Genomic DNA, 13,525 nt, shown 5'->3' on the forward strand with positions numbered 1-13,525 from the left:
TGTAGATTTCAGCTACTTTCGTTTTGCATTTATAAAATCAAAGTACTGAAAGTACTAAAGGGGCATTTCTTACTTTTAATTACACGAAGGTTACGTTTACATGTTTTTCTGCATACAAAAATCAAAACATACAGACTCATTTAAATTAGGAGTAAGATAACATAACTGCAATGAAAATCAAAGTACCTAAAGTACTGAGAGGAATGATTTAGATACCAACCTTTTTCTCACTAAAGTGTACATGTACATGTATGTAGTATAAACAGGCATGTTTTCCTACACACAAACATCAATGCATACAATAAGTTGCCTATGGAAGCTTATTTTTGTCAGTCAATAAAAATCATAGTACCACAAGTACTGAAAGGATATTAACTATATTATTTTACTTTGACTTATATATACATGTAAATCTTTCTTTGAATGCAAAAATTAATCCAATTCATATAAACACGTATTATAATTTGTCATGTGTATTCATCAAGGATGGTGAATACTTTCATTTTTGTAGTGAAAATCAAAGTACCGCAAGTTCTGAGACGTTGTCTTCTAGATACTCCGCATTTATTTTTTTAATTTAAAGACAGTTAAAATATGCTTCTTAACCAAAAAAATAGCATGCAGAAGAACAACAGATGCATTCATTTTTGCAGTAAAAATCAAAGGACTGCAAGTACCGAAATGACATACTTAGTTTCTTACAATGTTAAATTTATTAAATAATGTACACGTTTCTCTACATACAAAAAACAATCCAAACGGTATCATACAGGAACGGAAGACTTTTTTGTTGCCATGGCAACAAGAGTCTAGTTATTATTATTTTTCTTCTTCCTGGGCACTTTTTTGTCCGCGAATGATCTCGTAAACTACACATCCAACTAAGATGAAATGTTTTTAGGGTCAGTAGACATGTTATGTAGATTTGCGGAACGAAGGTCATTTTGCGCGCACGTGCTTGCAAGAGCGCGCACGTGCAACGTGAATGACCAATATAATGTATATTGCCGTAACTTTTCTATTTTTTGATGAAATGTTTTGAAACTCATAATGTAAGGATGTATTAGTAATATAAACAAGATCACGTGGTCAATATGGCAAGATCTCACGCGCATGCACGTGCGCTACGCTCTGATTGGCTGAAACTAAAGTCTCAATATCTTTCTTGTTTTTCGACGAAATCCTTTGCAATTTTGAACATAGGCATGCATTAGGATATCCTACAAAATGATATATAGCAATTATCATGAAATCACGTGCATGCACGTGCAAGGCAATCTGATTGGCTGAAATTTTAAATAGCTATAACTTCCTTGGTTTTCAACCAAACAGGATGGGATTCGGAACATAGATATATATAATGGACTTTTACAAGAAGGTATGGTCACAATGCACATGTATGCACGTGCGTGCACGTGAAATGGGTAAAATCAAAAATACACTTGAATGAGCTTTTTTTATATACTTTTGGATTAAATACTTTAATATTTAGCATATTAAAATATATAGATTGTGTAACGAATATGATATGGTCATTACGCACATGCATTAACATGCGCAAGTGTGCAATGATAAAATTTGAATGAACATGGTACACTTCTGGATAAACTTTGTTAAAGTTTCAAATGCATAAAGTTTGTCTTATTTAATTACGCTTACAAGGAATATGACTATAAAAGGGAGTTGGGGAGCGTTTGGGGAACATCTGTAACGGTCCCCGTTACAATTAGCACTAGTTGAAATTAAAATACAACTTTTATAAATATGGATAGAGGGATTACATATTTTTAAAACCAGAAGTCTCTGACAGGACTGTAGCTCTAGTGGTGTGTATTTATAATAATACTTGGACCCGAAACTTTGCAAATAAAAACAATGTAAATGAACTTTTCTTGTTTTCGAAGTTAAATCTTTTATTTGTGAAAAGAGAGTTGATGAATATTGCAAATATTCCTCTGTGCAAGCAAGTTTTAATCACGAGGAAATTAAACACAAATTATTTGAACTGTCAGTCAGCGCATGGTGTATTTCATGTTGATAAATACCAGAAAGAACATTTTTATGTCGATTTTTCCCCATATTTTTTTTTCAGAAAATCAATATAAGAGCCAGAGGGCTCTTGAAAAATCCATCCTTTTCTATCAAAGATTAAATAGCTAAATTCTCTCACTTCAAGACGAGAGTCGGAAAAAATACATAAAACAGATTTATTGATCACGTGATGGTTAAGTCTTAAGGAGACTATAGAGCTACAGTAATCATATTTCATTTGTATTTTTACATCTGATTTATTGATGTTTTTGTGAAATTGTACATCGAATTTCCAGAATGTTTAAATGATTAAAGGCAGCCGGCAGATGTGACGCCAACAATATGAAAAGTATAATTACACATGCACTGGAATAAAAGTAACCGTTGATTTTGTATAATGAAAAGGACAAGACAAGACTGGCAAGAGAAGAGTTGATTTAATATATATAAAATCTGGACTCTTTCAGATGGCTTTGCTATCGATCGTCCAAGGAGATTGTCAATAACTACAAGCTGTATATTGATCGGACTACAAGTGACATCGTCAGCAAAGATGTCGTCCATGTTGAGCGCAGTAAGTTGATATCAAATTTCTTGTATTTAAAAAAATATTATTCCCAAACAGTGTATTTGTCTTAAAAATTTTCATAACATTTTATTTTGATTTTATTTTGGATTTTGCATTTAAAAAATACAACTAAGATAGCGCGTGACTATGCTCTTCAATTAATATGAAACGATATTTAATATAATGATATAATTATGTAGTGCTGTATTATGCTGTACTTATGTGTGCTAAACGTAACTGATGGAAGTTTTTATTTATTTAAAAAAAAAGCAAATACTGAAAAAGTAATTAAATAACACCAACAGCCTTGAAACCCTATTGCGAGCAACTGTGAATTTCATTTATTGATTATTTTATCACTTTGCTCTCATGTTAAACCACCAGAACTAAAACACCATTAATGGAAATAGAAAATAACGGAACGAAATGTACTTTTCACTTATTTCGTTGCTTTTTGATAATAAAGGATAATAGCAATTTTTTTTATTGCAAAATTTCACTTTTTTTTTTCAAAATACCTAGTATCCAACAGAAATATCACTGAATATATTATCTTGGATTTCTTTTCCCTCCAGTCTTCCCGATGCATCAAGAAAATTTATGAAATTCTCTGTTGTGACAACAAGTGTTGCGATTGCTGTTTCGGAAGTGAGAAAAAATTGACCAAGTCAGACATTCAGCATTCCTTCAGAGAATCGTCTGTAAGACTGGATTCAACAAGTTCTGCTACCGATAGCATGCGTAGCTTCAGGGAGAGAATGGAATCAGATAATATGTCGTCAAGAACCGATTCGGTTTCTTCGGCTTCACAACTAAGTGGAGAATACCGACGAGGCACAACAACACCCGTTATTGACATGAAACCTATAGAGTTCTGGGCTGCAAATCGCGAAAGTGTTCAGCCTAAACAACATCGCCGACGCCTTCCCAGTGAAACCGAAATCAGCGTTGAAAACTTTCAACCAGATTTATATGAAGAAGATAAATCTGAACCGTGTTTGACAGATGAAGAAAAGTTAGCCAAATACCAATTAGGTCAAATCCATATAGGATTAAACTACGAGGTATCTACCAAAGTGTTGGTGGTAAAGATAATTGAGGCAAAAGACCTCCCCAGACCTTATTCCCTTGATGAAAATAAACAAGACATGGCTCATTCTAACCCGTATTGTAAAGTTTGTCTACTTCCAGACCAAAAAAATTCACAACAAACGTCTGTTCAGCGCAAAACACAGGAGCCAACATGGAATGAATACTTCATGTTTGAAATTCCTTATAGTGAAGTGCAGATGCGAACATTAGAAATTTTGGTGAAAGACTTTGATAAGTATTCCCGCCACTGTATCATAGGTCAGGTGTACCTACCTCTTACAAACTTACAACTCCTCAAAGGCGTTCATATGTGGAAACCCCTCAGTCCAAGTACAAAGGTAAATACCTAATAAGTAATAAATTTTTTAACAGTGAATGTAAGCAAAAAAGACCAGTTTGTGTAATGTCACAGGGTCTCGGTTTTGTTCCGTCAAAGAAAACAAATTAAACCAGTTTGGTCAATTTATAACATATTTAAAAGCGTCGCTTGCGCAGTGGTTAGAGCGTCTGCTCTAGAGTCGCAAAATAAGGAATAGATCCTTACGTCACGGGTTCGAATCCCACTGGGGGATGTGGAGACCGGTCCTTCGGATGAGACCGTTTAAACCGAAGTCCCCTGTCGCATTAGGTGCTGGCACGAAAAAGATCTCTCAGCTCAATGGCCCCGATTGCCGAGTATGGGACAAATTTGCAATTTTCCACCGGCAGGTGGTGGCGTTTCCATATGGGAATTATTCAATAAGAATTCTTGAGAGGAACGTTGAACAACAAACAATCGATCATATTTAATTGCTGAACAAGAAAAACCTAGGAAACACATCGAAAAACACACCCATAACACCCGTTCATAACAAGAGACATAGACATACACGAACCATGGAATTAAACATTACCGACAAGTTATAATTAAAATATTGATACGCCTGGCAGAAGATCATTATTGCATACATTTAACAAGTAAATGAAAAACAAGATCGATGTACATCTTACCAGGCATCCAGTAGTAAAGTTGTAAAATAATAAACATCGATTGAATCGATCGGTAGTTGAAACTTGAGTCTTTTATACCATAAAGGCACAAACAGCTTGGGGTTGTGGAATTTGGCGGGATTCTTGCTTTATATAGTGCACGAGTTTGTTAAAACATGCGTATTATTGATACAATGGTCAGTTATGGTGAGCAGTAAGGTCATGTTTGATCACTCAACCGGAAACACGTGGAAATACAAAAACAATGTCACATGATCTCTCAAAAACATTCACACTAGACACACAACACAAACAAATGCAGCGAACACGTTTAATTGGCAATGTGCGCCAATCGTATGAACAAATTAAAAGTAAAACATATGTAACAGTAACATAAACTGAGTTTAAAAACTGTTCTGAGTTAATAAGACTTTTTTCCTAACTGATTGGTACAAAGTAGGTCTTGTGCTCAGATGTAACTATTTATTACAAAGAGTAGGGTTTTCTTTTTTTTTTAGGCTTTCAAAAAGCTTACATACCCATTTTTCTAAAACTAAAAAAAAAGTGTGAAACGATGTGTCGAATTTTAAAAAGCCTCATCTTTAATTCTTTTTGAAATTGTACTGTTAAAAATAAATACAACGTTACTATATCTTAAATTGTAACTTACAAGAAAAACTAGTCTATCGTAGAATCATGGATTTTTAAACATAGTTTCATCCATCAGGTGATGGATATTTAAAAAATATAGCCCTCTGATTTAGTACATTCCCTAGATGCACAAAAAATGACTTCTTAAAAAGGCAAAATTTGTATTACATAGAGCAAAATAAAATTACAATTAGTAATGGTAAGTACGTATGTAGAGGTTGTACGTTTTTTCATTAATTCAATACATAATAGTACAACATAAGCACTAAAAAAGAGTAATCAATGTGTAGTTTACACTTCATCACGAAACTTAGATTATCATATCTATGAATTTAGCTCGCTAAAATGACTTGCTAAAAGCTCTAAGTACCAATGATATTTGACAATAATGTGCTTTATTTAGCAATTTCCCAGGTAATACAAGTATGCATATACAAGAATAATGTGTTAAATTTGTAGGATCCATCCACATTCTTGAACGAATTCAGAATTAAAATATTAAAAAAGATTATCAGGATACGAATCCTATTAAATTGAGAATGACATATTATATATGAATTTTTAACTGTTATCAGAATGCTCAATTATCACATATGACATAATATTCTAGAAGTGTGAAAAAAAAACAAGGTGTATATCTATGCAAGGTAGCTACTCTGCTTATTATAAGAAGAAAAGTCATTTAAAAAAAGAAAAAAGGCATGTAACGGAAAGTAACGCTAAGTAAAAGTTTAATAACCCTACAAAATTGTAGTTAACGTGTATAATTTTTATACACACCCGCTGAATACCAAAAGCAAGGCACTCTGATTTGAAAAATATATATCAATATTGTAGGAGAGACATGACTTAGGAGAAATACTGCTGTCTCTGAACTACCTACCAACGGCCGGGAGATTAAATATTGACGTCATAAAAGCAAAACAACTTCTACAAACAGATATGATTGGCGGGTCAGGTCAGTGTTCTTGTTGATGTCTCGGTTTGTTTAATTATTATTAGATACTTGGGTTAAGGATCAATAAACCTAATTTCACTTCATAAATTTGGTTTTTAACGTTTTGCTTTAGCCAAAATAAGTGAACAATCCGAACTATTTTTTATTGAGGAGTTATTTCTTGATGAATTGTGTTGTTTTCTTCAGTTGATAAAAAATAACTATTAACCGTTTTCAGGATCCCTAAACACAATTTTAATCTGTTATTGAATATCATACATGTAACGTGCAAACTTTAGATTTAAGACCTTGTTTTGTCCATTGACAGATCCCTTCGTAAAAATAACGATGGTGCACTTTGAAAAACCCATCAAAACCAAGAAAACTTCCGGGAAGAAAAATACCATTGATCCGGTGTTTAATGAATCCATAAATTTTAATATTACGCCACAACAATTGGAAAACACGAGTATTGTTGTCACAGTCTGGGACTACAATTCAAAAAGTAAGGACGATTTCGTTGGTCGTATTGTTTTGGGGAAATATGGAACTGGACCCCACGAATATACCCACTGGAGCCGGATGTTGAATTCTCAACGTTCTGCAGTTGCGCAGTGGCATTCGCTTAGATCTCGCCAAGAATGCGATCAGGTGTCGCCTGCTTCTATTGCAGTTCCATGACATGTTTACGTAAAGCAAAGTGAAGGTTAATATCAAACATCTGTTGCTGACAAGAATTTCCATATCTGCCAAAACAAGAAGCCAATATCTGTGCAGTAATATTTGATATTTTGTTATGTAAAGACGTTTGAAAGTGGAAATGTCATACTTTAAGGACTTTGTTCATTGTTTGATACAGACTAAACATAATATTGCCTGAATTCAGTATTGTTTGATTCAGAGAGATTTCACACCATGTTTTCCGGTACCATTGAATGTTACATGTAAGAAAAGGATATTCACAAATATTTTGTATCACCTTGGAACAAGAGCAAATACCTTTACTACATCACGTGTTTCAGGCACTTGGTTAAATAATAGTAAAAGACAAATTCATCGCATTTTCATTAACTGCTCATCAAATATATATATTGTAAATTTTTGAGAGGCACAAACAGATTGATATGCGTTATCTATACTGTAAATCACTTAATTTTCGCGACACCTTATTTTCGCGAGAGTCATTGAATCTTTTTTAGCGGGACAAAATGTTCACGAATTCTGGACATTGCTCTATATAATCTTAAGGAATACTAATAAACGCGAGAATGAAATTTTCGCGAGCATATTGTCTCGCGTAATTACGCGAAAATAAAGTTCTCGCGAATAAATAGTGATTTACAGTACTTAAAATCATCTGTAATACGTCATGTTGGTTTGTTTAGAGATCATATATACAGTTTGAGCAGACATTTTACAGTCGTGTTAATAGCATTGGTTGTGTTATACGCACAATGTATATCAATTTGATGTAAACAATAACTGAGAAATGTTACATTGTTCTGCACATATATATTTTTTTATATGTATTACTAAGATAATTTACCGCAGTGTTTGAAAAGCATTGTCACCTTGTAAGGATAGACAATAAATTGTTGCTTGTATGTATAAAAGGTTTTTTTATCAGGATATAAAGTAAACATGTACATATATCTTCACTCATGTGTTTATTGGACTTTTACGAGAAGCACTGACTTTTACAGTTGACTGTTTACTTGGACATTTAAACCTGTATCATCTACGGAGGTACAGAATTGATAATGGATAAAAAAACCTTTCTAGTTGTTAGGGCCACTTATATGTGAAGGCCTGGTTTGAGGGTAGGATAGTTGTCCTTCTCTTCAAGGACAACTTATCTGTGCCTTGAAATAGCCCGTTGTTTTCGTTGAATTAAAGGTTGGGCTAAATATTTATATCGTAAAAGAGCTTCCATACACTGCCTAGTGTGAGAGTAATTCGTCAACTGTAAAAGTCAGCGCTTCTAGTAAAAGTTCATTATGAATACCATATACAGAGTTCATATATACATCAACAAACACACATTTAAGGTACTCCGATCCTCAGGTTCTGAAAATCAAACATTGACTAATTGAAAATGCTCACAAAAATGTCTCTGAATTTTCAAAGTAATTTGTTTTTACCCATATTAAAATTCTTCAAACTTCATCTTTCAAGTTAATCATGTTATATAGAGAAAAGAAGTAAATCTCAAAAGTATTTTCAGAAATTGCGAATAAAAACACCTGCTATGCATTTTCTAATTCAAATTTGATCAATTAACACATTTTAAAAATAAAAATCATGGGTATCCAGGCTTTTGAGGAAATTCCACAATTTTTATACAATTTCTTTCATTCACTTTGATTATTTTACAATGCAAAGAGTATAAAGATTCTCCTGTCATTACAAAGCTTCATAAACCACTTCTAATGTCATTTCATGTTAATAAACATTAGTATCAATGGTTAGATTAAAATGAACATCAATTTCTTGATATCTGTAATTTTAAAATGCTTTTACGGTGTAAAAATTTCGACTTCTAATTAGACCTTTATGAGACCTTCAAAGAACCTTGAAGCACATTGAGAGGTATATAATGAAAATTGTTGCATGAAAATATTTAATTTTCAAGCTTCATTTTGAGACTTTTTGAATTAATTGATAAATTAAAGAGTTGTCCTTCCTGGCTGAGGATCGGAGTCCCTTAAGAAATAAACAACAATGTCAAAAAGTTCTCTGGGAAATGATTGATTGATTTATATTGTTTAACGCCGAGTATTCAATATTTCAGCCATATTTCGGCGGACAAGTTTGTTTATTGACCGGTTTTGTGAAAGTTTTTGGTTTCTCTGGCGGCCCCCAATGAGCCTACTCTTTTTCGAACTCCAGAGAAACGGTCTTTAGCGTGCCAAGGGGGTTGTTATCCCTGACACGGGGCACCATTTAATGTCCCATCCGACGGACTTAAAATTTAAAAATATGTAAACTGTTATAAATATGTAAACTGTTAAAAATAAAATGATCTAAATATATTTCATAAAAGTGCTCTAATCAATTTTAAATTTTATTTAGCTGCAATAATGTAGCCCTCTCCGATTTTTATATCTGACATTTTCTGGAAAGGGCTACAATTCCACAACATCTCAGTAATGGTGCAAAAATATTTTTTAAATACGGGTGACTGCAGGCAAAATAAATTGTTTTTACATTCAACTTACTCCTAATAAGACGGAATTTTTATTCACTGTCGACATCATAGCTCGTTAAACGCGAAAACCATGTAAAATTAATCTGTGTATTTTCTTCTCGCTTTCTCAGCAGCCGTGACAGTTCACGAGTGACGTACTGAGACTTGCGCTTGAAATTTAGAATAACTCAATAAAGCAAATGTCGATGTTTATAAATAATTGTGATGAATAGTAACACTAAACATCGATAAATAAAATCATTCCATGTGTCATTTTTTCGTAAACAGCGATATTTAGGCTTAAAATAAGGTAATTCCACAGAAATCCGCTCCCTATAGATCCTTAATCTCATTGGCTGTCCGAAAATAAAATCTGTCAAGGTCAGTAAACATGGCGGATAAATTTAAGCTGTGATGTTGACATACACGAAAAATACTGATATATGGATTGTTCTGTATATTTTTGGATCGATTTATGTCTTGGATAACTAGATTTTGGAGGTCCAGGTAAGACATATAAATAAAATAGACGTTTATTGACAATTTGAGCCGAAATCGCTCCCGCTCTGCACCATTACGGAGATCCTAAGGAGTTGTAGCCCTCTCTCCCCCCCCCCCCCCAAAAAAAAGGGAGAGGGCTACATAATTGCAGCTATATTTTATTGTAAAAATCAGTTTCATGTAAATATTCCAAAATTGCATGTACATTAACATTTGTAAAAAGTTCATATATGGTTTTTGCATTACCAAAAAGACTACTTCGAATGGGCGTAAAATCAGAACATTCTAATAAAATATGATTAACAGTTATCGGACAATCACAGGATATACATTCCGGCTGAGACTCCCGATTCAGTAAGTATGCATGTGTAACTTTAGAGTGACCAATACGTATTCTTGATATAATTACTTCGTCTTGACGTTTCAGACCGAAGTCACGTGATATGTTAACTTTGTTTTCGATAGCATAAAGCTTACTTTCATCACAAAAATTCCAATAAATTTGCGTAAGAGAATTAACGTAAATTTTAACAAGATATTTCAAATCAGTGTTAAGAATTTTGAATAAAGTAATTTCATGTCGAAGTGCTATCTTTGCTGCACTGTCATGTTTCCAGGGATGCCGAAACGCTCCCAACAAAGATTAACTTTTTTTCCCTTTTGGTGCTGAATTAATATATCTAAAATATAAGGATGATCAAGGTTCTTGTTTTTAAGCTTCATTAAATAAGACAAAACTTTATTTTTTCAAAAGCTTTTGGTATATGAAAGACAACGTTTAAAACACCCAGAAGGGTACCAAGAAATTCATTCAAATTTTATGAAAATCAATGATTGCTATGAATACGCGTGATAAGATAAGGTATTTTGGTTACTTTATTTGTTAAAAGTGAATGCTTTATTGTCCAAAAATAGGAAAAACAAAATTTCAACTTGTTGCCTACACGGGAAAAGAAATCTATATATTTTGAAAAAAATTACAATATACAATATAACATTAACAGTGGAAAAATGAAATCTTGTTAGGGGTTATCTATATGTATTCTATACAATAAAACAGGCAACGCTCAAAAAAGTTACAAATGTTTAAAATGTGTTTGGCATTTATAAGCTTTTTTGAAGGGATGGGGGTAATTTACACGTGCACGCACAAAGTGCATAATTTTACTATTGTTGATAAATAAATGCACATTCAATTTCAAAAGGTGGCATACCTCATCTTGTAGAAGTTCATATACATGTAAAATTTTGCCTTGTCCATAACATTTCAAGAAATCCCACTCCGTTTGGTTGTAAACCAAGGGAGTTATAGCTGATTAAAATTTCAGCCAATCAGAATGCAGCGTACGTTTACGCACGTGTATGGATGTGCATGGTGACCATACCTTCTTGTAGAAGTCCATTATATATATCTATATTCCAAATCTCATCCTCATTTTTGGTTGAAAACAAAATTTTAAAAAGGTTTTAAATTAATAGCTTTATTTAAAGTTTAATGCAATAGCATTATTTTATGCAGCGCACAATAATTATAGTATATGAAAGAGAGTACACGCACGTAAAACCATGTATGGATGTGCATGGTGACCATACCTAGGGCAGTTTGTAGAAGTTGTTGTAAAATGTGCTTATATATATATATATATATATATATATATATATATATATATATATATATATATATATATATATATATATATCTGACCCTAAAAGATATTCATTAATAACCCTAATAGGCAATCCTTTAAATGGCATATATCAACATTTTTGTTGTACATATCCACTTATTTTTAAAAACATTTTGAAAGCAATGTAGAAATCAAAAGAGAATGACAAATGTACAAATATGAATATTTTACATATATATAATAGCTAGAGATATAAAACATAAAGTTGAGGAACGTGTCGTCCGACTTTAAACTAGTTCATCATCATCATCATTTTTATTTCACTCACACCAACATCAGTGGTACATGAGGTACAATATATAAATTAGCCCTCTTTCTTTTTTCTCGCAAAAACATTTTGTCAGTTTTAAAATTAATTGATTGATCATTTAATATTGACCTTGTTTTAATTATGATACTTCAAAATGCAGAATATAAAGATATGTTTCAGATTCTTCGACTATCTAATAATTATGAATCTGCATGCTAAAAATTGATAGTTATTAGATTTATATCAATAAAAAAATGCTAACAGACAAACAAACAATGTTACTTTTGGATTGAACATTTTTATTTGATCCACTTTCGTGAATACACTGTACAATTTATGGATTTATTTTCTATGTTCCAAATCCCATCCTGTTTGATTGAAAACCAAGGGAGAATATTTTACATATATTATACAATAAAGTTTCCAATCACTTGCAGCATCAATGGTTTTCTGAAAATTGTTATATAATGTTTTATCTATAATCTGTACAAAAAAAGATATAATAAAAAAAAAGAAAGATATTACATTTTTAGTTTCAGCCAATGGTTTAATCATTTTATTTTAAAAAGTTAATGTCATATTTTAAAAAGTTAATGTTTTTACTAATGTATTATTTATGTTTTCCTAATTCTATATATATTATGAGTCTCAAAGCATTTCATTAAAAATATTCTTTAAATTTAAAAATTGCAATAAAAAGGCAATTGGTTCTAGGTTTTGTCAAAACTATATCAATTAAATATTCGGCCATTTCACGTGTTGCTATTTGCGCGCTCTTGCAAGCACGTGCACACAAAATTGCATGTATGAATTTTCATCTATAATAAACTACATTTATAAAAAAATTATGTTTTTTTTTATATATTCTATATATCAATTCAGCATTACATCGAAAAATGTAAAAGTTACGGCAATTTCAAGCAAAATGGTCATTTCACGTGCCCCTTTTTCTTTTTTACGGCGCGTCATTCCATTTTACAAATATTTCATAATAGCGTTTGTTTTCATAAAATCATAATTTTTCATGTAAAAAGCATGTATTATCTCAAATGGTAAATAAAGATATCTACTATTATATACAAAATTTTTATTTACTCGACCATCAATCAAGTTATAATCATTATATAGCTGGTAAGTGACTTTGGCTACATACATACCGTGAATACAACAAATCAAAATTAAATAAATTCAAGTTATGTAACTGATCATAACCAACTTTTTCACGTTAGGCCGCGCAGTTGGGGAATTTAATTTTATCATATTATAGTTTACCTTCGTTCTGGTCCGCAAATCTTTTTAGTTATAAAATAGTACATGCTAACATATACCCTAAAAAGGTTTCAAAAACCCTTGCCAAGTGGATGTGTACTTTAAAGATCGGTAATGCTGTAATGGTAAATTGTAAAAATTTTTCACCGTAATTAAGAAGAAAAATAATAATAATAAGAAACAGAGTGAAAACAAAGCAAACTACCGTTTATTCCCCAACTATACCAAAGGGAGGTAATTTGAAGCAAAAGTGACAGAAAATTAATCTAAATATTTCATATATAAATCAGTGTTAGGAATTTTGAATAAAGTAATTTCATGTTGAAGTGCTATCTTTGCTGCAAATTTGCTGTAAAGCAGCCAAAAACTAGTTATGTTTCAA

The 13,525-nt window shown here is 32.1% G+C and overlaps 1 protein-coding gene across 1 annotated transcript; it reads left to right on the forward strand.

Annotated features, from left to right (window-relative positions):
* The first annotated feature begins 2,293 nt into the window (after positions 1–2,293).
* Positions 2,294–7,857, forward strand: LOC134266346 (synaptotagmin-17-like). Its single transcript, XM_062748593.1, has 4 exons — positions 2,294–2,605; positions 3,175–4,029; positions 6,149–6,269; positions 6,577–7,857. The coding sequence occupies exons 1-4, from the start codon at positions 2,585–2,587 to the stop codon at positions 6,927–6,929; spliced, it is 1,350 nt and encodes a 449-aa protein (XP_062604577.1). The 5' UTR covers positions 2,294–2,584; the 3' UTR covers positions 6,930–7,857.
* The last annotated feature ends 5,668 nt before the right edge of the window (positions 7,858–13,525 follow it).

The sequence above is a fragment of the Saccostrea cucullata genome, unplaced genomic scaffold (genome assembly GCF_032062105.1).
Source record: "Saccostrea cucullata isolate Sc308-1 unplaced genomic scaffold, CSIRO_AGI_Scuc_v1 ctg914, whole genome shotgun sequence".
In the NCBI taxonomy this organism is placed as follows: Eukaryota; Metazoa; Mollusca; class Bivalvia; order Ostreida; family Ostreidae; genus Saccostrea; species Saccostrea cuccullata.